Below are 27,804 nucleotides of genomic sequence, written 5' to 3'. Positions count from 1 at the left end.
AGTGACACATTTGTTAGTGGGGGGGGGGGGGGGTGGTGAGATTGTCGATTGTGGCCACAATTCTTTGATTTTCACTTTAGTAATGGAGAGGGAGAGATGCGTGCAACAGGGCAAGGTTTACAATTGAGGACGGGTAAATGCGATGATGTCAGTCAAGAACTGAAGTGGAAATGTTGGGAACATAGTCTGTCATGCAAGGACACAATTAAAATGTGGAACGCGATCAAGTAACAGATACGACGTGTCGTTGATATGTCTGTCCCTGTCAGGCAGGGAAGAGATGGTCTAATGAGGAATCCATGGTTGACAAGTGAGGTTGAATGTCTTGTTCAGTGGAAGAAGGATACATATATAAGGCTGAGGAAACAAGGCTCAGATAGGGCGCTTGAGGGATGCAAGATAGCCAGGAGGGAAATTATGAAAGGGATTAGGAGGGTTAAGAGAGGGCATGAAAAATCTTTAGCGGGTAGAATCATGGAAAACTTCAAGGCCGTTTACTCATACGTGCAAAATATGAGAATGACTTGAGCGAGGGTGGGTCCGATCAAGGGAAGTAGCGGGAGATTGTGTATTGAGTCAGAAGAGATAGGAGAGGTCTTGAACGAGTACTTTCTTCAGTATTTACGAACGAGAGGGGTCATATTGTTGGAGAGAACAACGTGAAACAGATAGGTAAGTTCGAGGAGATACATGTTCGGAAGGAGGATATGTGGGATATTTTGGAAAAACTTGAGAAAGGACAAATTCCCCGTACCAGACGGGATACATCCAAGGATTCTATGGGAAGCAAGAGATAACATTGCAGAACCGTTGGCAATTATCTCTTCCACCTTGCTGTCAACTGGGGTGGTTCCAGGGGATTGGAGAGTGGCGAATGCCGTGTTGCTGTGCAAAAAGGGAATAGGGATAATCCTGGGAATTACAGGTCATTAGTCTGACTTCGGTGTTAGGCAAAGTAATGGAAAGGGTACTGAGGGATAGCATTTCAGAGCATCTGGAAAAACACTGCTTGATTAGGTATAGTCAGCACGTATTTGTGAGGGGTACGGCTTGCCTCACAAGTCTTATTGAATTCTTTGAGGAAGTGACCAAGCATGTGGATGAAGATAAAGAAGTGGGTGAGGTGTACATGGATTTTAGTAAGGCATTTCACAAGTTTCCCCATGGCAGGCTGACGCTGAACCGAAGGAGGCATCGGGTAGTGGGAAATTTGGCCATTTGGAATACGAACTGGCTAACCGATAGAAGTCAGAAATTGGTGGCGGCTGGCAAATATTCAGCCTTGTGACCAGATGGCAGTGGCGATCGACAGGGATCAGTTCTGGTCCTCTGTTGTTTGTGATTTTCATTAATGACTTGGATGAGAGATTTGAAGGTTGGTCAGTAAATCTGCAGACGATATGAAGATTGGTGGAGTTGTGGTTAGAGTGGAGAGCTGCCGTCAGCTGCAAAGAGACAAAGACTCCAGATCATCGGCGGGAGCAGTGTCCAGGGGCCTGTAGGAAAGGAGAAGCAGCCTCCAGATTTTCGGCAAAAGTAGTGCCCAGGGGCCTGTAGGAAAGGAGAAGCGGCCTCCAGGTTTTCGGCGGGAGCAGTGTCCAGGGGCCGCTCGGAAAGGAAAGAATAACTTAAAATACTTACGTTGCAGGAGAAGCAGCCTTCAGATTTTCGGCGGGAGCAGTGTCGCGGGGCCTGTCGGGTAGGTAAGAATAACTTTAAATACTTACCCTGCGGGAGAAGCGCCCTCCAGATTATCGCGGGAGCAGTGTCCAGGGGCCTGTAGGAAAGCTAAAACAACTTTAAATACTTCCTTTGCACAAGAAGCGGCCTCCAGATTTACGGGGGGAGCAGTGTCCAGGAGCCGTTCAGGAATGTAAAAATAACTTTAAATACTTATCTTGCAGGAGAAGAGGCCTCCAGATTTTCGGTGGGAGCACTGTCCAGGGGCCTGTAGAAAAGCGGAAGTGGCTTTCAGATTTTTTCGGCGGGAATAGTGTCCAGCGGCCTCTAAGAAAGATAAGAATAACTTTAAATACTTACCTTGCATGGAAAGCAAACTCCAGTTTTTCGGCGGGAGCAGTGTCCAGGGGCCTGTCGGGAAAGTAAGAATTACTTTAAATACTTACCCTGCAGGAGAGGCGACCTTCAGATGTTGAGCGGGAGCTGTGTGTCCAGGGGCATGCAGAAAATGGAAGAAAAACTATAAATATTTACGTTGCAGGAGAAGGGGTCTCCAGATTTTGGGCGGGAGCAGTGACAAGGGGCCTGCAGAAGAGGTAAGAATAATTTTACATACTTACCTTGCAGGAGAACCAACCTCAGGATTTTCGGCGGGAGCAGTGTCCAGGGGCCTGCCGAGATTGTAAGAATTACTTTAAATACTTACCCTGCAGCGTCCAGATTTTTGGCGGTAGCAATGTCCAGTGGCCTGTCGAGAAGGTAGGAATAGTTTTAAATACTTCCCTTGCAGGAGAAGCGACGTTCAGATTTTGAGCGGGCGCTGTGTCCAGGGGCCTGGAGAAAATTTAAGAATAACTTAAAATACTTATCTTGCAGGTGAAGCGGCCTCCAGATTCTGGGCGTGAGCAGTGCCCAGATGCCTGCAGGAAAGGGAAAAAATACATTTAAATACTTACATTGCAGGAGATGCAGCCTCAAGATTGCATGGGGAAGCAGTGTCAAGGGGCCTGCAGGAAAGTTAAGTATAACTGTCAATAACTACCTTGCAGGAGAAGCAGCCTACAGATTTGCTTCGGGTGCAGTGTCCACGGGCCTGTCGGGTGGATAAGAATCACGAAGTACTTACGTTGCAGGAGAAGCAGTCTTCAGATTTTCGCGGGGAGCAGTGTCCAGGGGACTGACGAAAGGTTGGAATATCTTTAAATACTTACCTAGCAGGAGAAGCAGCCTCCAAGTATTCGGCGCAAGCAGTGTCCAGGTTCCTGTCGGGTTGGTAAGAATAACATTAAATACATACCTTGCAGGAGAAGCGGCCTCAAGTTTTTCGGAGGGAGCAGTGTCCATGCGCCTGGAGGAAAGGTACGAATAACCTTAAATCCTGGGCATGCAGGAGAAGGAGCCTCCAGAGTTTCGGAGGGAGCAGTATCCAGGGCCCTTTCGGGAAGGTAAGAATAACTTTAAATACTCGCTTTGCTGGAGAAGCAGCCTCCAGATCTTCGGCGGGAGCAGTGTCCAGGGGCATGTCGGGAAGCTACGATAACTTAAAATACTGACATTGCAGGAGAGGCGCCCTCCAGATTTTCGGCGGGAGCAGTATCCAGGGCCCCATCGGAAAGGTAACAATAACTTTAAATACTTACCTTGCAGGAGAAGCAGCCTCCAGATATTCGACGGGAGCAGTGTCCCGGGGCCTGTAGGGAAGGTAAGAATAACTTTAAATATTCACCTTGCAGGAGAAACTGCCTCGAGACTTTGGGAGACAGAAGTGACCAGGGTACTGTAGGACAGTTAAGAATAATTTTCAATACCTACCTTGCAGGAGAAGGGGTTCCAGATTTTCTGCGGTAGCAGTGCCCAGGGGCCTGCCGAGAGGGTAAGAATAACTTTAAATACTTACCCTGCAGTAGAAGCAGCGTCCAGATGTTTGGCGGGAGCAATGTCCAGTGGCCTGTCGGGAATGTAAGAATAGTTTTAAATACTTGCCTTGCAGGAGAAGCGACGTTCAGATTTTGAGCGGGAGCTGTGTCCAGGGACCTACATAAAATTTAATAATAACTATAAATACTTACCGTGCAGTAGAAGCGACCTCCAGATATTGGGCAAGAGCAGTGACGAGGTGCCTGCAGAAAAGATAAGAATAAACTTTACATATGTACCTTGCAGGAGAACTGCAGACAACCCACCCCAGGCAGATGTGTGGAAGGCGCTGGACGAACTGTACACAGTCATAAACAAGTATGAAACATAACACCCCGAAGGCCATGTTCATTGTGACCGGAGACTTCAACAAAGCCAACCCCAAGAGTGTACTGCCAAAATTCCACCAGCACATCTCCTATCCCACCAGGGGCGAAAACACTCTTGACCACTGCTACTCAAAAATCAAGGGCACCCACCGTTCCATCCCCCGACTGCACTTTGGGAATCAGACCATAAGACTGTGCTCCTTCTCCGGCTTACAAGCAATAAACTCAAGCGGGAGAATCAGCTAAGAAGGTTGTGCAGCTGCTGGTCCGAGGAGACAGAAGAAGCTCTTACGTGACTGCTTAGAGACAGGGATTGGTCCATATTTAAGAACTCAGCGACTAACTTAAATGAGTATGCCACCACCGTCACAGACTTCATCAGCAAGTGTGGACGACTGCGTGCAAGGAAAGCAGTGCGTACGTTCCCCAACGGAAACCATGGCTCAACCGTGTGATGACTCCCTTACTGAAGGACAGATCTGAGGTGTTCAAGGCAGACGACCCTGTCCCTATACAAGAAATCCAGGTACGATCTCCGTAAAGCCATCCGAGATGCCAGAGAGAATATCAAACGAAGCTAGAGTCACCATCAGACTCTCGGCGGTTATGGCAAGGACAAAAAAACATAAAGGGCTACAAAGCGAAGCGGAGCAGCTACTCTGGCGCAGCGCACCCCTCCTCGATGAACTTAATGCATTCTATGCTCTGTTTTAGCAGGTAACCAACAATCCGCTGTCGAGTGCCCCAGCAGCCATAATTCACCCATGCCCACCATCACAGTTTCCGAAGTCAGATCGGCCTTCCTGAAAGTGAACCCACGGAAGGCGATGGGCCCGGACGGGATCCCTGGTCGTGCAGTCAGAGCCTGCGCATACCAGCTGGCAGAGGTATTCACAGACATCTTTAACCTACCTCTACTACACTCCGAGGTTCCCACCTGCTTCAAGAAGACCACCATCATACCGGTGCCAAAGAAGAACCAGGCAACATGCCTCAATGACTACCGTCCGGTGGCCCTGACGTCAGTTGTAATGAAGTGCTTCGAGAGGCTGATCATGAAGCGCATCACCTCCATACTTCCGGAACGCCTTGACCCACTTCAACTTGCATACCATCGCAACCGGCCCACATCAGACGCCATTTCCCTGGCCCTACACTCATCCCTAGAAAACAAGGACTCCTACATCTAACTCCTATTAATTGACTACAGCTCCGCCTCCAACACCATAATCCCAGCCAAACTCATATCAAAGCTCCAAAACCGAGGATTTGCTCTCCATTCTGCAACTGGATCCTTCACTTTCTGACCAACAGACCACAGTCAGTAAGAATGAACACCAACACCTCCTCGACAATACTCCTCAATACCGGTGCCCCGCAAGGCTGCGTACTTAGCCCCTACTCTACTCCCTGTACACACACGACTGCGTGGCAAAACTTGGTCCCACCTCCATCTACAAGTTTGCTGACGACACGACCATAGTGGGCCGGATCTCAAATAACGACGTGTCCGAATACAGGAGGGAGATAGAGAACCTAGTGGAGTGGTGTAACGACAACAATATCTCCCTCAATGCCAGCAAAACTAAAGAGTGGGTCATCGACTTCAGGAAGCAAGTACTGTACACACCCCTGTCAGCATCAACGGAGCCGAGGTGGAGATGGTTTGCAGTTCAAATCCTAGCGGTGCACATCTCCAAAAATCTATCCTGGTCCACTCACGTCGACGCTATCACCAAGAAAGCACAACAGCGCCTATACTTCCTTAGGAAACTAAGGAAATTCGGCATGTCCACGTTAACCCTTACCAACTTTTACAGATGCACTATAGAAAGCATCCTATCGGGCTCCATCATAGCCTGGTATGGCAACTGCTCAGCCAAGGACCACAAGGAACTTCAGAGAGTCGTGAATACTGCCCAGTCCATCACACGAACCTGCCTCCCATCCATTGATTCCATCTACACCTCCCGCTGCCGGGGGAAAGCGGGCATCATAATCAAGGATCGCTCCCACCCGGCTTACTCACTTTTCCAACTTCTTCCATCGGGCAGGAGATTCAGAAGTCTGAGAAAACATTCGAACAGACTCAAAAACTGCTTCTTCCCCACTGTCAGCAGACTCCTAAATGACCCTTTTATTGATTGACCTCATTAACTCTACACCCTGTATACTTCCACCTATGCCAATGCTTATGTAGTTACATTGTATATCTTGTGTTGTCCTATTATGTATTCTCATGTATTTTCTTGAATTTTGTTGAATTCCCTTTTCTTTCATGTACTGAATGCTTTGTTGAGCTGCTTGCAGAAAAATACTTTTCACTGTACCTCGGTACACGTGACAATAAAAAAATTCAATCCAATCCAATCCAATCCAACTAGCCTCAAGATTTTCGGCGGGTGCAGAGTCCAGGGGCCTGTCGGGAGGGTAAGAATAACTTAAGTACTTACCTTGCAAGAGAAGCGGCCTCCAGAATTTGGGCGGCAGCAGTGTCCAGGGGCCTGCAGGAAAGGGATGAATAACTTTAAATACTGACCTTGCAGGTGAAGCGGCCTCAAGATTGTCTGCGGAAGTAGTGTCCAGGGGCCTGCAGGAAAGTTAAGTATAACTGTAAATACCTACCTTGCAGGAGAAGGGCTCTCCAGATTTTCGGCGGGAGCAGCTTCCTCGAGATTTTGGGCGACAGAAGTGTCCAGGGTACTGTAGGAAAGTTAATAATAACTTTAAATAACTACCTTGCAGGAGAAGGGCTCTCCAGATTTTCGGCGGGAGCAGCTTCCAGGGGTTGCCGGCAAGGTAAGAATAACTTTAAATATTTGCCATGCAGGAGAAACAGCCTTCAGATTGTCGGTGGGAGCAGTGTTCAGGGGCCTTTAGGAAAGTTAAGAATAACTTTAAATACTTAGTTTGCAGGACAAGCAGCCTCCAGATTATCGGCGGGAAGAGAGTAGAGGGGCCTGCAGGAAAGGTAAAAATAATAATAAATATTTACCTTGCTGGAGAAACTGCCTTCAGAATGTCGGCGGGAGTAGTGTCCATTGGCCTGCCGTAAAGTTAAGAATAACTTTAAATAATTACCTTGCAGGAGAAGCAGCCTCCAGATTTTCGTCGGGAGCAGTGTACAGGGGACTGAAGAAAGGTAAGAATATCTTTAAATACTTACAATTCAGGAGAAGCAGCCTCCAGATGTTCGGCGCGAGCAGTGTCCAGGGGCCTGTCGGGAATTTAATAATGACTTTAAATACGTAATTTGCAGGAGTAGCAGCCTCCTGATTTTCGGAGCGAGCAGTATCCAGGGCCCTTTCTGGAAGGTAAGAATAACTTTAAATACTCACGTTGCTGGAGAAGCAGCCTCCATATTGTCGGCGGGAGCAGAGTCCAGGGGTCTGCAGGAAACATAAGAATAACTTTAAATTCTTACCGTGCAGGAGAAGCAACCTCCAGATCTTCGGCGGGAGCAGTGTCCAGGGTCCTGTCGGGAAGGTAAGAATAACTTTAAATAGTTGCCTTCCAGGTGATGCGGCCTCCAGATTTTCGGCGGGAGCAGAGTCCAGAGGCCTGCAGGAAAGTTAAGAATAACTTTAAATACTTACCTTGCAGGAGATGTAGCCTCCAGATCTTCGGCGGGAGCAGTGTCCAGGGTCCTGTAGGGAAGGTAAGAATAACTTTAAATAGTTGGCTTCCAGGAGAAGAGTCCTCCAGATTGTCGGCGGGAGCTGTGTCCAGGGGCCTCTTAGAAAGGTAAGAATAACATTAAATACTTACCTTGTAGGAGAAGTGGCCTTGAGGTGTTCGGCAGGAGCAGTATCCAGGGGACATCGGGAAGGTAAGCGTAAATTAAAATAGATATCTTGCAGGAGTAGCAGCCTCCAGATTTTCGGCGGGAACAGTGTCGAGGGGCCTGTCGGGAAGCTACGAATAACGCAAAATACTTTCCTTGCAGAGGAGGCGCCCTCCATATTTTCGGCGGGAGCGGTATCCAGGGTTCCATCGGGAACGTAACAATAACTTTACATACTTAACTTGCAGGAGAAGCAGCCTCTAGATTTTCGGCGAGAGCAATGTCCGGGGTTGTCCACAAGGTAAGAATAAGTTTTAATATTTGTCGTGCAGGTGCAACAGCCTCCATATTGTCGGCGGGAGCACTGTCCAGATTCCTGTCGGGAAGGTAAGAATAACGTTAAATACTTGGCTTCCAGGAGAAGCAGCCTCCAGATTTCCTGCGGAAGCAGTGTCCAGGGGCCTGTAGGTAACGTCAGAATAACTTTACATACTTAGCTTGCAAGATAAGCAGCCTCCAGATTTTCGGCAGGAGCAGTGTCCAGGGGACTGTCGGGAAGTTAAAAATAACTTTAAATACTTACCTTGCAGGAGAAGCGGCCTCCAGATTTACGGCAGGGGCAGTGTCCAGGTGCCTGCACGAAAGTAAAGATAATCTTTAAACACTTGCATTCCAGGAGAAGCAGCATCTAGATTATCTTCGGGAGCAGAGCCAAGGGGCGAGCAGGAAAGTTAAGAATAACTTTAAATACTTACCTTGCAGGAACAGCAGCCTCCATAGTTTCGGCGCTGCAGTGTCCAGGCGCCTTTAGGAAAGGTAAGAATAACTTTAAATACTTACCTTGCAGGAGGATCGGCCTCAAGATTTTCGGAGGGAGAAGTGCCCAGTGGCCTGTCGCGAAGGTAAGAATAACTTTAAATTATTTTCTTGCAGGAGAAGCAGTCTTCAGATTTTCGGCGGGAGCAGTGTCCAGCGGCCTGTCGGGAAGGTAAGAATAACATTAAAGACTTACCTTGCAGCTGAAGCGGCCACAAGATTTTCGGCGGGAGCAATGTCCAGGGGCCTGGAAGAAAGGTAGGAATAATCGTAAAACTTGACTTGCAGGAGAAGCATCCTCCAGAGTTTCGACGGGAGTAGTGTCCAGGGGCCTGTCTGGATGTTAATAATAACTTTAAATACTTATTTTGCAGGACTAGCAGCGTCCAGATTTTTGGAGTGAGTAGTAACCAGGAGCCTTTTGGGAAGGTAAGAATAACTTTAAATACTTACCTTGCAGGAGAAGCAGACTCCGGATTTAAAGCGGGAGCAATGTCCAGCTACCTGTGGGCAAAGGAAAGAAGGAAACCCCGGTAACTATAGACCAGTGAGCGGAAGGGACTTCCGTTGCGGCCAAAGTCTTGGAAAGGTTTATAAGAGACAGGATGTATAAGCATCTGGAAAGCAATAATTTGATTAGAGAGAGTCAACACCGTTTTGTGAAGGGTATCTCGTGCCTCACGAACATTATGGTGTTCTTTGAGTAGGTGTGAAACAGGTGGATGAGGGTAAAACAGTTGATGTGGTGTATATGGATTTCAGTAATGCGTTTGATAAGGTTCCCCACTGTAGGCTATTGCAGAAAATACGGAGGCATGGTGATTTAGCAGTTTGGATCAGGAATTGGCTAGCTGGAAGAAGGCAAAATGTGGTGGTTGATGGAAAATGTTCAGACTCAAGTCCAGTTACCAGATGTGTACCATACGGATATGTTTTGGGGCCACTGCTGTTGTTATTTTTACAAATGACCTGGAGGAGGGCGTTGAAGGATGAGTGAGTAAATTTGAAGATGTCACTAAATTCTTTGGAGTTGTGGACAGTGCGGAAGGATGTTACAAGTGACAGAGGGACATAGATAAGCTGCAGTGCTGGGCAGAGAGATGGCAAATGGTGTGAGGTGATTCATTTTGGAAGGAATAAAAGGAAGGCAGAGTACTGGGCTAATGGTAAGATTCTTGGTAGTGTGGATGAGCTGAGAGATCTCGGTGTCCATGTACTTAGATCCCTGAAAATTGCCACCCAGGTTGAGAGGGTTTTCTAGACGGTGTTTTAGTTTCTATTGGTAGAGGGGTGAGTTTATGAGCCATGAGGTCATGTTGCATCTGTACAAATCTCTGATGTGGCCGCATTTGTGTATCGCATGCACTTCTGGTCACCACATTAGAGGAAGGATGCGGAAGCATTGGAAAGGTTGCAGAGGAGATTTACCAGAATTATTCCTGGTATGGAGGGAAGGTCTTATGAGGGAAGGCTGAGGGACTTGAGGCTGTTTTCGTTCGAGAGAAGAAGGTTAAGAAGTGACTTAAGTGAGGCATACAAAATGATCAGAGGATTAGATAGGGTGGACGGTGATAGCTTGTTTCCTCGGATGGTGATGTCTAGCACGAGGGGGCATCACTTTAAATTGAGGGGAGATAGATGTAGGACAGATGTCAGAGGTAGGTTCTTTACTCAGAGAGTAGTAAGGGCGTTGAATGCCCTGCCTGCAAAAGTAGTGGCCAGGCCAACATTAAGGGCATTCAAATGGTCATTGGATAGACATATGGACAATAACGGAATAGTGTAGATGGGCTTTAGCGTGGATTCACAGTTCGGCGCAACATCGAGGACCGAAGGGCCTGTACTGCGCTGTAACGTTCTATGTTCTTTAGATAGGATGGAGAGCTGGGCTGAGAAGTGGCAGATGGAGTTTAACCCTGAAAAGTGTGAAGTTGTCCATTATAGAAGGACACATATGAGTGTGGGATGCAGGGTTAATGGTACGGCTCCTGATAATGTGGAGGAACAAAGAGATCTTGGGTTCCATGGTCATAGATCTTTGAAAGTTGCCACTCAAGTGGATAAAGCTGTGAAGAAGGCCTATGGTGTGCTGGCGTTCATTAGCAGAGAGATTCAATTTAAGAGCCGTGTGGTGATGATGCAGCTGTACAAAACCTTGGTATGCCCACATTTCGAGGACTGTGTGCAGTGCTGGTCGCCTCACTTTAGGAAGGATGTGGAAGCTTTCGAAACGGACAAAGGAGATTCACCAGGATGTTGCCTGGAATCTTACGAGGAATGTTTGAGGGCGCTCAGCCTTTTCTCATTGGAACGAGAAGGACGAGGAGCGACTTGATGGAGGTTTATAATATCATCAGGGGATAAGATAGGGTAGACAGTAAGATACTTTCTCCCTGGTTGGAACAAAACATTACAATAAGACAAGCATTTAAAGTGAATGGTGTAAGATATAGGGGGATGTCAGAGATAGATTCTTTACCCAGAGAGTAGTGGGGGCATGAAATGCACTGCCTGTGGAAGTAGTTGAGTCGAAAACATGAGGGACCTTCAGGCGGCTATTGGAGAGGTACATGGATTATGGTAGAATGATGGGATGTAGATTAATTTGTTCTTAACCTGGGACAAACGTTTGGCACAACATTGTGGCCTAACGGCCTGAACTGTGCTGTATTTTTCTATGTTCTGTATTTTCCTATCTTCCATATGAACGGTATCTTTTGACCATTTTTACTGTGTTGCGACTGCAATTGGAGCAACTTCAGTTGTCTTATTATTCATTTTCATTGACACGCCTTTACAATAGAGAGAGAAGAAGGTGAAATAATTATCCAGCCACATGTAAACGTACGGAAAAGGCAAATATAGCTTCTGAAGGATTACCGTCCTTTAGTCCACGTATTGTGTCGCCTATTGGAGGCAAAGAAGCAAGAAACAGCATTACATCAACGGTTTTCTTTGTCATAGAACATAGAAGAACATAGAACAGTACAGCACAGAACAGGCCCTTCGGCCCTCAATGTTGTGCCGAGCCATGATCACCCTACTCAACCCACGTATCCACCCTATACCCGTAACCCAACAACCCCCCCCTTAACCTTACTTTTATTAGGACACTACGGGCAATTTAGCATGGCCAATCCACCTAACCCGCACATCTTTGGACTGTGGGAGGAAACCGGAGCACCCGGAGGAAACCCACGCACACAGGGGGAGGACGTGCAGACTCCACACAGACAGTGACCCAGCCGGGAATCGAACCTGGGACCCTGGAGCTGTGAAGCATTTATGCTAACCACCATGCTACCCTGCATAAATCACTGTCTCTTCCACTGTGAAAAATATGTATCATCGCGCTCTTCCTTCACGCCCAAATTACAGCTCCGGTCAAGCTTGCGCCAATCCATACCCAAACCTTCTCCACTGTCAAAGAAAAAAGATGGGGACAGCACAGGAAGAGGCCATTCGGCTCTCCAAGCTTGTGTCACCATGCTGCCTATCTAACGTAAACTTCGATACACTTCCAATGTCCCTTTGCCTCTATTCTGAACCTATTCATGTATTTCTCAAGAAGCCCTTCAGCGACAATATCGCACCTTCCTCGGCCACCTCCTCCTGTAGCGACTTCCAGGCATCCACTACACTCTGTGTAAAAAAGCTTCCTCGGACATCACCTCTGAACTTTTATCCTTGCACTTTAAACCTATGTATCCATGTAATCGAATTTTAGGCCCCGGGACAAAAGACTTCTACTATCCACTCTGGCCATGTCTCTCATAAATTTGTTGTCTCTCAAATTCCGTCCTTGCAATGACAACAGACCTGGTTTGTCGAACCTCTCATCTTAACTAATGTCTTCCGTACCAGGCACCATCCCTGTCAACCGATTATGGACACTTTGCAAAGCTTTGTCACCATTCTGTCCGTGTGGCGATCAGAATTGAACACTCGACTCCAAGTGTCGTCCATTTAACTGAGAATGCACTTCCATGCCCGTAACATTTCATCTCTCATGCAAGGAATCTGTTGAAAGAATTCCTCTTCACACTCAAAGACAGTTGCCTCTGGCGTTGTGCACGATTGTTACAAGTTGCGCTAAAGCTACCGTAAAAGAAATGCATTAGAAAGCGAACGTAAAATGATGACCCCCGGCTACAAAGAATCACCAATTGTCGGGAGATCTTTCCGACAGTCCATTCCACAGCGGATCAGATGTCCGAAGTGAAAGGAGCTGCTTTGTTCTCTCAGCTACCTCCTCATCGGAGCTGAAGATTATTTAACGGTATCTAAAAAAGATAGGCTTTGCTCTTCAGGGTCTGAAGAAAGAGAACGTATCTATTGTTGGGAAAACAGTGAGTGTTTAACATATCCTTTGCAGTGATGGTGCAATGATTTTAAGTCTGCAGGGAAGGTACAAAATCTTGCTTCAGAAAAACCTCTGAAACATACTCCGATTACCCATTTTGGACAAAGAAAACGATAGAGCAGAGTACTTTCTAAATGCTAAAGGGTTAGGTACAGATTTTTCCCAAAGAGACTTGTGGGTTCTGGTACCTAGATCCTTAAAATTCCACGAAAAAGTGCATAAACAATCAAAAAGGCCAATGGAATTATACCATTTATTTCAAGAGGATTGAGCATGAAGGCACCACATTTTGCAACAGCTATATCGAACCCTGGTTAGATTCCACTTGTAGAATTCTGTACAGTTATTGGCACCACACATTAGAAAATATATTTAGCATTGGAGGGGTTGCGATGTCGGTTTACAAAAATCTGAAACTTAAGTTAAGAGGCGAGATTGCACAACCTCTGCCCGTTTTCGCTAGAATATTGAAGAGTAGGGGTAATCTGGTAGAAATATTTAAGATAATAAGATAATCTTAGTAGTTGAAGATAATGTTAAAGAGTTACCTTCAGGGAGCAGAGAGGAGCGGACCGGCGAGGGTCACTGCTGCAGGGGTGAGGATAAAGGCAGCGTCAGGATCGAGGCCTTCACTTACCTTCCTGGAACTGAGAGGAGCGGACCTGCGCGGATCAATGCTGCAGGTAGGACAGCTGCTTGTCTGTTTGTTTATTCCAAAATTGAAAAAAACGTAAAATGAAGTCATGGTCTGATTGGCTGAAAGGCAGACTGGGCTAAATTTGAATATTTGTGGACTTACAAATTTTCATTTGATTAAAATTACAATTCTTACATTGATTTGAATTTCTATTTTTTTAATTTGACTTAGATTACTATTTTTAAGTTGATTTGAATTACTAATTTCGAATTCTTAATTCTCACATAAGTAACTATTTTGGGTTGACTTAAATTACCATTTGTGAGATGATTTAAATAACTTTTTAAAAATTGAATTAAATATATTTTTAAATTTCAATTAAATAACGATGTAATTTTTTGTCAGATCAATCAAGATAAATATGTAGGGATCGAGCTAATTAAATAATATGCCGGAGATTGGATATTATGCGACACAAAACCATCTTTCTAAAATTTAATTTCAAAAGTTTAATTTAATGGAATAAATCATGGCAGGACAGCTTCAAGGCATGGTCTGCTGCTCTTGCTCCATGTGGCAGGCTGGGACAGTTCCAGTCCCCAGGGCCAGCAAGTGTGCAGCAAGTGTTTCCAGTTACATCACCTGGAAGCTCGAGTTTCAGAGATGGAGCGACGGCTGGAGACACTGGAGCGTCCGTGAGTCGGAGATATTCGCGGATAGCACACAAAGAGAGATGGTCACACCGCAGGGTCAGAGTTCTCAGACAGAAACGGAATGGGTGACCAGCATACAGAGCAAGAGAGCGAGGCAGGTAGTGCAGGAATCCCCTGTGGCCATTCCCCTGCAGAACAGATGTACCACTTTGGATACTGTTGAGCGGAATGGCCTCCCAGGAGAAAACAGCAACAGCCAAATTCGTGGCACCGCGGTTGGTTGTGCTGCAGAAGGGAGGGGTGATAATTGTGACAGTGCAATAGGTATTGGGGATTCAATTGTGAGGGGAATAGACAGGCGTTTCTGTGGCCGTAAACGAGACTCCAGGATCGTATGCTGACTCCCTAGTACTCGGGTCAAGGATGTCTCGGAGCAGGTACAGGACATTCTGAACGGGGAGGGTAAACAGCCGGTGGCCGTGGCACACATCGGAACAAACGACATTGGTGAAAAACGGTATGAGGTTCTAAAAGTAGAATACAGGGAGCTGGGAAGGAAGTTAAGAAATAGGTCATCGAAGGTAGTGATCTCAGGATTACTACCAGTGCCACATGCGAGTCATAGTAGAAATGATAGGATATTTAATATGAAGACGTGGCTGAAGGGATGGTGTTAGGGGGATTGTTTCAGATTCCAGGGGCATGAGGATCGGTTCTGGAGGTGGGAACTATACGAAACGGACGGGTTACACTTGGGCGGGACTGGAACTGATGTCCTAGGGTTGCTATTTGCCAGAGTGGTTGGGGAGTGTTCATACTAATGTGGCAGAGGGACAGCACCCGATGCAGGAAGTCTCAGGAATAGAAACAGGAGGTGAAAGTATAAGGCAGATAAGCCACAGTCAAAAATCAAAACGTGCGACAGAACAAGTTACAGTGACTGAGGGGAGCTCAATGATTAGTCCCAGGAATACAAAAAGGAATTAAACGGTAAGTAAAAACATTAATGGAAAGCGACGCGGCAGGTTGTTACATGAAGATATGTGTTGAACGACAAGGAAAATTAGAAGAAAAGTTAAGAGGAAAAATACCTTAGAAGAGGTTACTGATCAAGGTGATAAGATTCAAAACAGAGATTTGAAAGCCAACATAACTGTACTTTATATGAATGCTTGAGTATTCGGAATAAAGTAAACAAGTTGATGGGGCAAATTATCGTGAATGATTGTGCTTTAGTAGCCGTTACTGAAATCTGGTTAAAGGATGGTCTCGACTGGGATTTAAATATCCAAGTGTATCAAAGTATTCGGAAGGACAGAGTGGATGGTGAGGGAGGTGGCGTAGATCTGTTATTTAAGGATGACATCAGGGCAATGATAAGAGATGACATCGGTGCTATGGAGGATAAGATTTAATCTATTTGAGTGGGAATCAGGAATAATAATGCGATAAAGTCACTAATAGGAGTAGTCGAGACGCTACCAAATAGTAACATTGTTGTGGGGCAGGCAACAAACAAAGAAATAACTGATGCATGTCGAAATGGTAGGGCAGTTATCATGAGGGATTTTAATCTACTTGTCGATTGGTTTAACCAGTTAGGTCAAGGCAGCCTTGCAGAAGAGTTTGTAGAATATGCCCGCCATAGATTCCTAGAACAGTATGTAATGGAACCTACGATGGAAGAAGCGGTGGTAGATCTGATCGTGTGTAATGAGACAGGATTGATTAAAGATCTCATAGTTAGGGATCGTCTCGGAAGGAGCGATCACAATATAGTGCAATTTAAAATACAGATGGAGGATGAGAAGTTGAAATCAAACACTAGCGTTTTGTGCTTAAACAATGGAGATTAAAATGGGATGAGTGAAGAGCTAGCGAAGGTAGACTGGAAGCAAACACTCATGGTGAAACAGTTGAGAAACAGTGGAGAACCTTCCAAGCGATTTTTCACAGTGCTCAGCAAAGATTCATACCAAAAAAAGCATACAAAGTGGAAAAGATTAGTGGGAGACGAGAATAAAGGTGACGTCTCTGACCGTGTGTTCAGAATCCTTTAGGGGGTGGGGGAACAGTCACAACTTGTGGTATACATCCTCACCAACGACATAGGTAAGCGAAGGTACGGGGATTTAAAATAGGAATTTAGGGATCTAGGTTGCAAGCTGAGAGCAAAAACAAACCATGTTGCTATCTCTGGTTTGTTGCCGCTGTCACGTGCTAGCGTGGTGAGGAACAGGGAGAGTGTGCAGATAAACACGTGGATGCAGGGATGGTGTAGGATGTAGGGTTTCAGTTATGTGGATAATTGGAGCACATTCTGGGGAAGTTGGGATCTGTACAGACAGGACAGTACCTGAAGCAATGGGCACCAATATTCTAGGAGGGATATTTGCTACGGATCTTTTTCTTTTTTTGGGGGGGGGGGGGGCTGTTGAAACTAATTTGTCAGGGGCAGTGGGAAAACGAGCAGCTGTCCGGGGGGGGGGGGGGGGGGTTGAAACTAATTTGGCAGGGAGAGTGGGAAAACGAGCAGCAGTCCAGAAGCCAGTATTGAGAGTTTTGAGGTAATGAGGAGGGTATCAAGTTCGCAGGAGTGTACCGGCACACAGAACGGTGGGTTGAAGTGTGTCTACTTCAATGCAAGGAGCATCCGGAATAAGGCACGTGAACCTGGAGCTTGGATTGGTACTTGGGACTACGATGTTGTGGCCATTACAGAAACATGCTTAGATAAGAGACAGGAGTGGTCGCTGGAAGTTCCGGGGTACAGATGTTTCAGAAAGAGTAGGGAAGGTTGTAAAAGAGGTGGAGGAGTTGCATTGTTAATCAAGGATATTTTAACGGCTGCAGAAAGGCAGCTTGAAGGGGATCTGCCGACTGAGGTAATATGGGCTGATGTTAGAAGAAGGAAAGGAGTTGCCACGATTTCGGAGTTTTCTATAGGCACCCAAATAGTAAAATAGATATGGAGGAAGAAATTGCGAAACAGATTATGGATATGCGTGGAGGTCTCATGGTAGTTGTCATGGGCGACTTTAACTTTCCAAATATTCATTGGAACCTCTACAGGTCGAACAGTTCGGATGAGGCAGTTTATGTACAGTGTGTGCAGGGGGGTTTACTGAAACAATATGCGAATAGGCCGACAAGAGTCGGGGGGCACATCGGATTTGATGCTGTGTAATGAACCGGGCCAAGTATTAGATGAGTTCCTGGAAGAGCACTTTGGTGATAGTGACCACAATTCGTTGTCTTTCACTATTGCAATGGAGGGGGATAGGGTTATACGGCAGGGCAAGGTTTGTAATTGGGAAGGGGTAATTATGATGCGATTATGCAAGAATTAGGGAGCATAAGATGGGAACAGAAACTGCCAGTGAAAGGCACAAATACTGCGTGTCGTTGATAGGTATTTTCCCGTCAGGCAGGAAGGAAATGGCCGTGTGAGGGAAGATGGTTCACAAAAGAAGTTAAATGTCTTCTCAAGAGGAAAAAAGGAAGCCTACATAAGAATGAATAAATAAGGTTCAGTTGGGTCGTTTGAGCGTTACAAGTTCGAAGGAATCAACCAGAAAAATGTATTTGGAGAGCTAGGAGGGGACATGGGAACTACTTGGCCGGTCAGATCAAGGAAAACCCGAACGCCTTTTACTCTTCTGTGAGAAATAAAAGAATGACCAGAATGAGGTTAGTGCCAGTCAAGGACAGTAGTGGGAATATGTGCATGCAGTCAGAGGAAATAGGAGAGGCGTCGAATGAATACTTTTCTTCAGTGTTAACCAAGGGGAGGGGCCATGCATTTGAGGATGAGTGTGTGGTACACGCATGTAGGCTGGAGGAGGTAGCTGTTCTAAGGAAGGAGGTGTTAGGAATTTTGAAAAACCTTAGGGTCGACAAGTGCACTGCGCCAGAGGGGATATATGGAAGGATTCTTTGGGAGGCAAGGGATGAGATTTCGGAGCCTTTCGCGTTGACCATTGGGTCCTCACTCTCCACGAGCATAATGCTCGAGGACTGGAGAGTGGCGAATCTGGTTGATCTGTTCAAGAAAGGGACTAGGAATGCCCCTGTGTAATTATTGGCCAGTTCGTCCTACGTCAGTGGTCAGTAAGTTAATGGAAAAGATCCTGAAGGATGGGACTGATGACCATTTGGAAAATATACAGCTTAATTCGGGATAGTCAACACGGATTCGTGAAGGGCAATACATGCCTCACAAACTGATTGAATTATTCGAGGAGGTAACTAAGTGTGTAGATGAAGGTAGAAGAGTTGATGTCGTATACAAGGAATTTAGTAAGACGTTTAATAAGATTCACCATTTTCGCTTCTGAAGAAAGTAAGGAGGTGTGGGATAGATGGAAATTTGGCGAGTTGGATAAGTAACTGGCCATATCTTAGAAGAAAAAGGGTGCTGGTGGATAGAACAATTTCAGACTGGAGGCCAGTTGCCAGCGGAGTACCAAAGGGATCAGTGCTGGGTCCTCTGCTCTTTGTGATTTTTATCAATGAATTTGACGAGGGGACTGAAGGGAGGGTCAGTAAATTTGCTGATGAGACCAAGATCGTTGCGTAGTGGATGAGGTGGAGGGCTGTTGTAGGCTGCAAAGAGACATTGATAGGATGCACAGCTGGGACGAAAATTGGCGGATAGAGTTCAATGCTAATAGGTGCGAGGTGACATATTTTGGTAGAAAACATTTGAATGCGGATTACAACGTCAACGGCAGGGTTCTGAGGAATGTTGAGGAACACAGTGATCTTGGGGTTCATGTCCACTGGTCTCTGAAGGTTGCCACTCAAGTGGATAGAGACGTGTAGACGGCCGGCATCGTGATAACGTTTATAAACAGGGGGTTGCATTTGAGAGCTGCGGGGTTCTGCTGCAACTGTACATTATCCTGGTGATACCACATTTGGAGTATCGTGTGCAGTTCTAGCCACGTTACAACCGGAAGAACGTGGAAACTTCAAGCAGGGTGCAAAGGAGATTTACCTGGATGCTGCCTGGTTTGCAAGAAAGGTCTTCTGATGAAAGATTGAGGGAGCTGGTGCTTTTCTCTTTGGAGCGTAGGAGGTTGAGAGGCGATTGAATGAAATAAAAATGAAAATGGCGGTTGATAAGATGATTACGGGGATAGATAGAGTGGACGTTCAGATACTATTTCCTCGGGTGGATGTAGCTGTTACAAGGGGGCCTAACTATAAGGTTCATGGTGGGAGGTATAGGAGGGATGTCCGACGAAGGTTTATTACTCAGTGAGTAGTTAGAGTGTGGAATGGACTGCCTGCTGTGATAGTGGAGTCGGAGACTTTAGGACGTTTCAAGCGGTTATTGGATAGGTACATGGAGCACACAAGAATGACAGGGATTTTGATAGCTTGATCTTGGTTTCGGACAATTCTCGGCACAACATCGATGGCCGAAGGGCCTGTTCTGTGCTGTACTGTTCTGTGTTATATGTCCAGATAATTTGAACTGGCGTTCCTAAATTATCCCTTAGTGTGAAAAGATATTCATGTTTGGTGACGTTACGGTGATGGGGCGGGGAGTAGACCTAAGCAGGATGAGCATTCAGAGGGTCGGTGCACACCCATGCGACATAGAACATACAGTGCAGAAAGAGGCTATTCGGCCCATCGACTCTGCAACGACACACTGAAGCCCTCACTTCCATCCTTTTTCTGTAAACGAATAACACCTCCGAGCCTGTTTGGACACTATGAACAATTTGCCATGGCCAATCCGCATAACCTGCATGTCTGTGGACTGTGGGAGGAAACCGGAGCATCTAGAGGAAACCCACGCGCACACGGGGACAACGTGCAGACTCCACAAAGGCAGTGACACATCGGGAAATCGAACCTGAGACTCTGGCACTGTGAATCCACAGTCCTATCCACTTGTGCTACCGTTCTGCCCACAATGGGATTAATGGCCTCCTTCTGCATCAATGGAATGTTACCGTACTACTCGATCATTCTTTTTTCTATGTCGTCCTTCATTACTTCAGTCTTCGTCACCTCGCAATATTAAACACGTTGTGTTGCTATACGCTTGGCGTTAGCTTGGATTGTTCACTTAGACTGCAGATTAATCTCCAAAAGTACATCCTTGAAGAGCACTCAAATATTAATCACTTCCACTGTTAAATCTGGAGAGCAGTCCGGTACAGGAAAACGGCCATTCACCCTACCGATTCTGCACCAAATCCTTTTTAGAACAATCATGACTTTTCCTCTTTGTACTCTCTTCGGAGTTAGCTGGAATTTTTGTCCCGACCAGCTTATTAATTTTTGCATCCAAAGCAAATACTGTTTGTTACAATATACCCGATCTTGTACGAAAACGCACATTCTAATACATGCTAAAACCATCTCTGCTGCAAAGTTCGTTCGCCACAAATTCTGGAATCTCCGCTGGGATGGGGTAATGTTGGGAACGGCAAAACTGCTGAAGACTTTAACAAATCAAAGAAAATTACGATTTTTGTTGAGTCGGTAGTTATCTGGGAATGGAAATTTCTACACTGATCTGCGTGAACTGCCATGATCCCCACGCAGAAAAGTCATCTTGCTAGTTGGGGAAAGAATCAAATATGTGAACGTACGCAAAGTACTTATGCTCTTTGCGTAATAACCAATGTAGCATACGAGCGTTGTTTCAATTGACGCCTTCTTTCGATGAAATGTTCACACAAGGACAGTTTACACTTTGGCACCACTGAACAGTTTCAAGCATCGATGAAAATGAATCGATCAGTGAACTAAGGGTACTAGTGTTTATTCAGAGATCGAATAGAATTTCCAACTCACTGAACCGGCAGTAAATTCAGCGATAACAAAAAAAATGATGTAACAATTGTTCTCACCAGACTTTTGAATTAGGTTGCTGCATTCTGTAACATATGAAAAGGAAGGTATCAACACAGAACTACTCGTGTCACGGGACAGTAACGAGACCTTAGCCGTAATGTGTTAGAAAGATATCCAGGTGTTTTAACAGCATGCCACAGTGCATGCCTTGACGATTAATCTTAAGGGCGTTTGATGCAGAAATCTAGAAGTTAATTGCGGTCTGGGGACACAACTATATTTCATTTATCTTTTTTCTGAGCACCCATTTGAACAGTATTGTTTTTTTTCTGCAAATGTGACAAATTGGGCACACAACACTGAAGAAGAGTTATGCGGTTTCGAAACGTCAACACTGTTTTTCGCTGCACGGGTGCTTGTCGCGCTCTAGTTTTCAAGAAATGAAATTAAATGAAAATGAAAATTTCTTATTGTCACAAGTAGGCTTCAAATGAAGTTACTGTCAAAAGCCCCTCGTCTCCACATTCCGGCGCCTGTTCGGGAAGGCTGGTACGGGAAAATGTTTTCTTTTAAAGCACAGCAGTGCAATTCGCGAGACTAACCTACAGCTCGTAGTTTATTCGCCCAGGAATTCTCAGTGAACTTCGTTTAACTGGGGCTTATTGATGCCACGTTCGGTGAGATGTGAAAACAGTGACATTCACCAGATCTAGTGAAGACAGTTCTTTTTTCCATGTTTCAAAAAGGCGGGAAATGGAGCCCGAACTGATGGCTGTTGGATACTTTGCTGGACGGAGTTTCACGGCTGTGAACGGAGAAAGCCGAGTTTTTAGTTTTATTAATAATCTTTATTGTCACAAGTAGGCTTACTTTAACACTGCAATGGAGTTACTGTGATTAACCTGTTTGGGTGCACTGAGGGATAATTCAGAATGTCTAGTTCACCAAACAGCACGGTACTTGTGGCAGGAAACAGGAGCAGCAGGAGGTAACACACACACACACGAGGAGAAAAGTGCAGACCCCGAACAGATAGTGACCGAAGCGGGAATCGAACCTGGCAACCTGGCGTTGTGAAACAACATTGCCAAACACTGTGCTATCGTGCCGCCCACGCTTGTTAGTTGTTACTCCAGATTATTGGAAACGCTTTACTTTTGCCCTAATGTGATAGACTCCCTTATTGTCCATCTGGTCACAGTTGTAGAACGTCAACCACGAGTAAGTTATTTGTTTTGCACGAACATTCGCTGCATTTATTTTTTTTTTTTTGAGCACTGACTTCTTCTTCCTTCAATTAAGGGGCAATTTTTAACGCCGCCAATTCACCAATCCTGCATATTTATGGGTCATTGGGGGTTAATCCAACGCAGATTCTGGAAGAAGGTGCAAACACCACACGTAAAGTGACCCAGGGCCGGGATTCGAACCCGAGTCCTCATCGCCGTCGGGAGAAATTCTAACCATTGTACCGCCGTGCTGCCCTAACATTCACGAATGAATGTGATAGGACTACAGAATCTGTATGCTGTCCTCTAGTTCTAAAATTCTGTAGATTTCTCCGTATTTCACTGTCAGTGCTGCTTGGCACGCAACTGGCCTGCGTTATAGCAAAGCAGATTGATACGTTATTCCTGGTAAACATACCAGTTCGATATATGTAACATTTAGCACGGTTTGAACAAACAGTACATTGGAGGATTCCTGTTATCAGATGTCAGGACCTTGTCTCCACAAAAACTGTTTTGTGGTACCTTGAAAAGGTACTCTCATATTCATAGGAATAACTGCTGTAGGTATTTGGCAGCAGTTAGATCATGCATTGTTTTATTCCCTTCAACAGCGTTGCAGAAACGGTCTAGCAGCAATACCCTTCAGGTGCTAGCCTGCACCTCCTGTAGTGGTGCATCTGAGTTATGCTTGTTGTGGGAATGTCACTTTAAGAAAGCTTGCCTGCTCAAGCGGCTGCAGAAATGTCAGAGTATGGGTGGAGATGAGCTCTGGTTCTGCTTTTTAGTTTCGCGTTGAGGAAAGGTGTGGGTGTGTCTGTGTTTTTTGGTTTCAATTTAGTGTTGGAGCTGGAGCCAGACAAAACAGGTGTAATTTCAATCTCTCTGACATCCAAATACTATCTCTAGATCATTTAGTAATTTCAGATTGATAACTGCTCCAAATAGAAAATCTCAACTTGATGTGCTGCTGGATGGTGAAAGGAATGTTTAAGGATAACTTAGAGGGTTGTATTTTGTTTTTTGCGGGGGTGGGGGGTGGTTGTATTTGAATTGATGGTTGCTAAGATGCCCACTGTATGTTTTAACATGTTAACTAAGTTCGTAGAATAACCACTATTTTGCTTTAAAAAGGACTTTAAAATTTCTGCTCCATCAAACCTGTAGAGTGTGCCGTGTGCTCCCCATGCCACAATCTTGTAAAATTTTTGGGTCAGATGAACTCCGCGATACACTTTGGGGGTGTCTAAACCCTGGTCAATTACAATTGGCGGCTCGAGTGGGATAAAAGTCTATCTCTTGGATAGGCTAGTGCACGTAAAGACAGTGAGGGGTGAGCATATTGTGGTTGCGGTGTGGTATTTCAGTTTATTTTATTTTTTATTTCATTGTGTTGCGGACAATGACTCTTTTAGGGGCTCTGAAGCTTTTGGGATCGCACGCAGTACCTTCCTGACAGAGATTAAAAACAGGCTTTTAGAGGTGGGACAAACATTGCAGCTAACATTGCCTGACAAAATGCGAAAAGGTTAGATAATTATGGTGGTGGATAAACATTTAAAATGGCCTGAGATACAGTTTGACCCATTGGAAATATAAAAAATTCAGTTACAAATTAAACAAATGGAACATGAGGAAGAATTAAATCAGCTTGAATACGAAATAGAGATAGGGCAAAAAGAAAGAAATATAAAGGTGAAAGATAAAGAGAAAGAGTTTGAATTTCAGAAAATGGCCATGAAACATGACAGTCAGTAAAACTCGGCGGGCGAAGAGGGAAACGTCCAGTTGGGGGATTGTGATGAGAATAGTGAGAACTAACGTCATAGTCGAAGGCTTGGTGGGGATCTCTTTATATATGTCACGCAGTGCCGAGGTTTGATGAGAAGAAGATGGAATCATTTTTGATTTCATTTCAGTAGGTGGCAAAACAAATGATATGGCCAAAGGGCATGTGAGTATTACTTATTAAGACAAAGCTGGTAGGTAGGCTAGTGAAGTGTTTGCATCACTGTCGGAGTGAGGTATCTGGAATGTATGTGTCGGTGAGAAAATTAACATTAGGTGCATATGAACTAGTGCCTGAAGTCTACAGACAAAGGTTCAGACATTTGAGGAAATAATTTGGTCAAACATTTTTGAAGATTGAAAGGATCTGAGTAATTTTGATAGAGCATTGTAAGATTATTGAAAATAGATAAAACTTATGAAGCATTCACAAAAAAATATACTTTTGGGGGAGTTTCAAAATTCAATTCCTGATGTAGTGATAATTCATTGAGCAGCACGTTAGTATAGTGGTTAGAACAAATGCTTCACAGCTCCAGTATCCCAGGTTCGATTCTCAGCTTGGGTTATTGTCTGTGTGGAGTCTGCTGGTTCTCCCCGTGTGTGCGTGGGTTTCCTCCGTGTGCTGCGGTTTCCACTCACAGTCCAAAAAAGTGCAGGTTAGGTGCATTGGCCATGCTAAATTGCCCTTCGTGTCCAAATTGCCCCTAGTGTTAGGTAGGGTTACTGGGTTCTGGGGATAGCGTGGAGGTATGGGCTGGGGTAGGGTGCTCTTTCCAAGAGCGAATGCAGACTCAATGGGCCGAATGGCCTCCTTCTGCACTATAAATTCTATGAAATTTCTATGGAAGTGCAGAGGGTTAAAACTGCGAGGTTAGTAGCAGAAATGACAAACGATTACGAATTAATTCATCAATCAATGCTTGGTTTCCGGCATCAGGTTCAGCCTGTGAGGGATAGAAACTGAGAACATAAAAACATACTCGAGCGGTAAAGGTAACGATAATCTGATGGGAGATAATAAGAAGAGCGTACTTCAGATTATAAAAGGAATCCTGGAGGGTGGAAGAGACATAACAAGTTTCAAATGTTTTCACTGTATTAACCGAGGCCATGTAAAGTCACAGTGTTTGTGCTTGAAAGAAAAGCACAGCGAAGGCTGAAATGGTAAGACCGGATAAGCTATTGGGGTTTGTTAAAGTGGTGAAGGAAAGCTGAAGTGAAGCGAAGGACGTTCAAATGATTGTACAGCCTGATCAAGAAGTGATTGACACGAAGGTGCCAGATCTCTTTAAAGAATATAATTTTGTGGGCAAAGTTTACTGATGTGTATCAGGATTAGCAGGTAACACAGTCACAATTTGCATCGATGCAGCAGCTAATGAATCTTTAATGGTAAGAGATGAGTCGTCATGTAGTTTTGGAGGAATATTGCCAGAATAGGTGACAATATATGGAATTTAGGGTGAGAAGAGTAGTGTTCCATTATGTAAGGTAAGATTCAAACATCCAGTGAAGAGTGGTGAAGTGTTAGTAGGAGCCGCACCGTAGTGTTAGTCGGGGCAGCATGGTAGCACAGAGGATAGCATTGTTGCTTCACAGCGCAAGGGTCGCATGTTCGATTCCCCGCTGGGTCACTGTCTGTGTGGGGTCTGCACGTTCTCCCCGTGTCTGTGTGGGTTTCCACCGTGTGCTCCGGTTTCCCCCCACAGTCCAAAGACGTACAGGTTAGGTGGATTGGACATGCTAAATTTCACTGAGTGTACATAGAAGTTAGCAGGCGTTATTGGATTAAGGGGATAGGATTGAACTGAGGGCTAAAGTGGGTCGTTGCGGACTCTATTGGCCGAATGGCTTCCTTCTGTTCTAATGAATAAACTATCTTGTCCAGGAATGCAGTTTGTCTTGGGTCATGACATAGCTGATCGCAGGTGGGGGTGATGCCGATGATGGATGAGTACATAAGAACATAAGAACATAAGAACTAGGAGCAGGAGTAGGCCATCTGGCCCCTCGAGCCTGCTCCGCCATTCAATGAGATCATGGCTGATCTTTTGTGGACTCAGCTCCACTTTCCGGCCCGAACACCATAACCCTTAATCCCTTTATTCTTCAAAAAACTATCTATTTTACCTTAAAAACATGTAATGAAGGAGCCTCAACTGCTTCACTGGGCAAGGAATTCCATAGATTCACAACCCTTTGGGTGAAGAAGTTCCTCCTAAACTCAGTTCTAAATCTACTTCCCCTTATTTTGAGGCTATGCCCCCTAGTTCTGCTGTCACCCCCCAGTGGAAACAACCTGCCCGCATCTATCCTATCTATTCCCTTCATAATTTTAAATGTTTCTATAAGATCCCCCCCTCATCCTTCTAAATTCCAACGAGTACAGTCCCAGTCTACTCAACCTCTCCTCATAATCCAACCCCTTCAGCTCTGGGATTAACCTAGTGAATCTCCTCTGCACACCCTCCAGCGCCAGTCCGTCCTTTCTCAAGTAAGGAGACCAAAACTGAACACAATACTCCAGGTGTGGCCGCACTAACACCTTATACAATTGCAACATAACCTCCCTAGTCTTAAACTCCATCCCTCTAGCAATGAAGGACAAAATTCCATTTGCCTTCTTAATCACCTGTTGCACTTGTAAACCAACCTTCTGTGACTCATGCACTAGCACACCCAAGTCTCTCTGAACAGCGGCATGCTTTAATATTTTATCGTTTAAATAATAATCCCGTTTGCTGTTATTCCTACCAAAATGGATAACCTCACATTTGTCAACATTGTATTCCATCTGCCAGACCCGAGCCCATTCACTTAACCTATCCAAATCCCTCTGCAGACTTCCAGTATCCTCTGCACTTTTCGCTTTACCACTCATCTTAGTGTCATCTGCAAACTTGGACACATTGCCCTTGGTCCCCAACTCCAAATCATCAATGTAAATTGTGAACAATTGTGGGCCCAACACGGATCCCTGAGGGACACCACTAGCTACTGATTGCCAACCAGAGAAACACCCATTTATCCCAACTCTTTGCTTTCTATTAATTAACCAATCCTCTATCCATGCTACTACTTTACCCTTAATGCCATGCATCTTTATCTTATGCAGCAACCTTTTGTGTGGCACCTTGTCAAAGGCTTTCTGGAAATCCAGATATACCACATCCATCGGCTCCCCGTTATCTACTGCACTGGTAATGTCCTCAAAAAATTCCACTAAATTAGTTAGGCACGACCTGCCTTTTACGAACCCATGCTGCGTCTGCCCAATGGGACAATTTCTATCCAGATGCCTCGCAATTTCTTCCTTGATGATAGATTCCAGCATCTTCCCTATTACCGAAGTTAAACTCACTGGCCTATAATTTTCTGCTTTCTGCCTACCTCCTTTTTTAAACAGTGGCGTCACGTTTGCTAATTTCCAATCCACCGGGACCACACCAGAGTCTAGTGAATTTCGGTAAATTATCACGAGTGCATCTGCAATTTCCCTAGCCATCTCTTTTAGCACTCTGCGATGCATTCCATCAGGACCAGGAGACTTGTCTACCTTTAGCCCCATTAGCTTGCCCATCACTCCCTCCTTAGTGATAACAATAGTCTCAAGGTCCTCACCTGTCATAGCCTCATTTCTATCAGTCACTGGCATGTTATTTGTGTCTTCCACAGTAAAGAGCGACCCAAAAAACCTGTTCAGTTCCTCAGCCATTTCCTCATTTCCCATTATTAAAACTCCCTTCTCATCCTCTAAAGGACCAATATTTACCTTAGCCACTCTTT

At 45.2% G+C, this 27,804-nt stretch overlaps 1 protein-coding gene across 1 annotated transcript in view; it reads right to left on the bottom strand.

The window, feature by feature from the left end:
- Positions 1 to 27,804, bottom strand: part of LOC119974296 (myosin-8) — a 263,344-nt gene that overhangs the window by 41,148 nt on the left and 194,392 nt on the right. Inside the window, exons 21-22 of the mRNA XM_038813068.1 lie at positions 21,055 to 21,081; positions 11,407 to 11,433 (exon numbers count right to left, since the gene is read on the bottom strand). Coding sequence (XP_038668996.1) covers positions 11,407 to 11,433; positions 21,055 to 21,081 — 54 coding nt within the window. The remainder of the gene's footprint in view (positions 1 to 11,406; positions 11,434 to 21,054; positions 21,082 to 27,804) is intronic.

This window comes from Scyliorhinus canicula, chromosome 12 (genome assembly GCF_902713615.1).
Source record: "Scyliorhinus canicula chromosome 12, sScyCan1.1, whole genome shotgun sequence".
NCBI lineage: Eukaryota > Metazoa > Chordata > Chondrichthyes > Carcharhiniformes > Scyliorhinidae > Scyliorhinus > Scyliorhinus canicula.
Note: the sequence above shows the minus strand (reverse complement) of the source record. Positions and strands in the feature narration are given on the sequence as shown.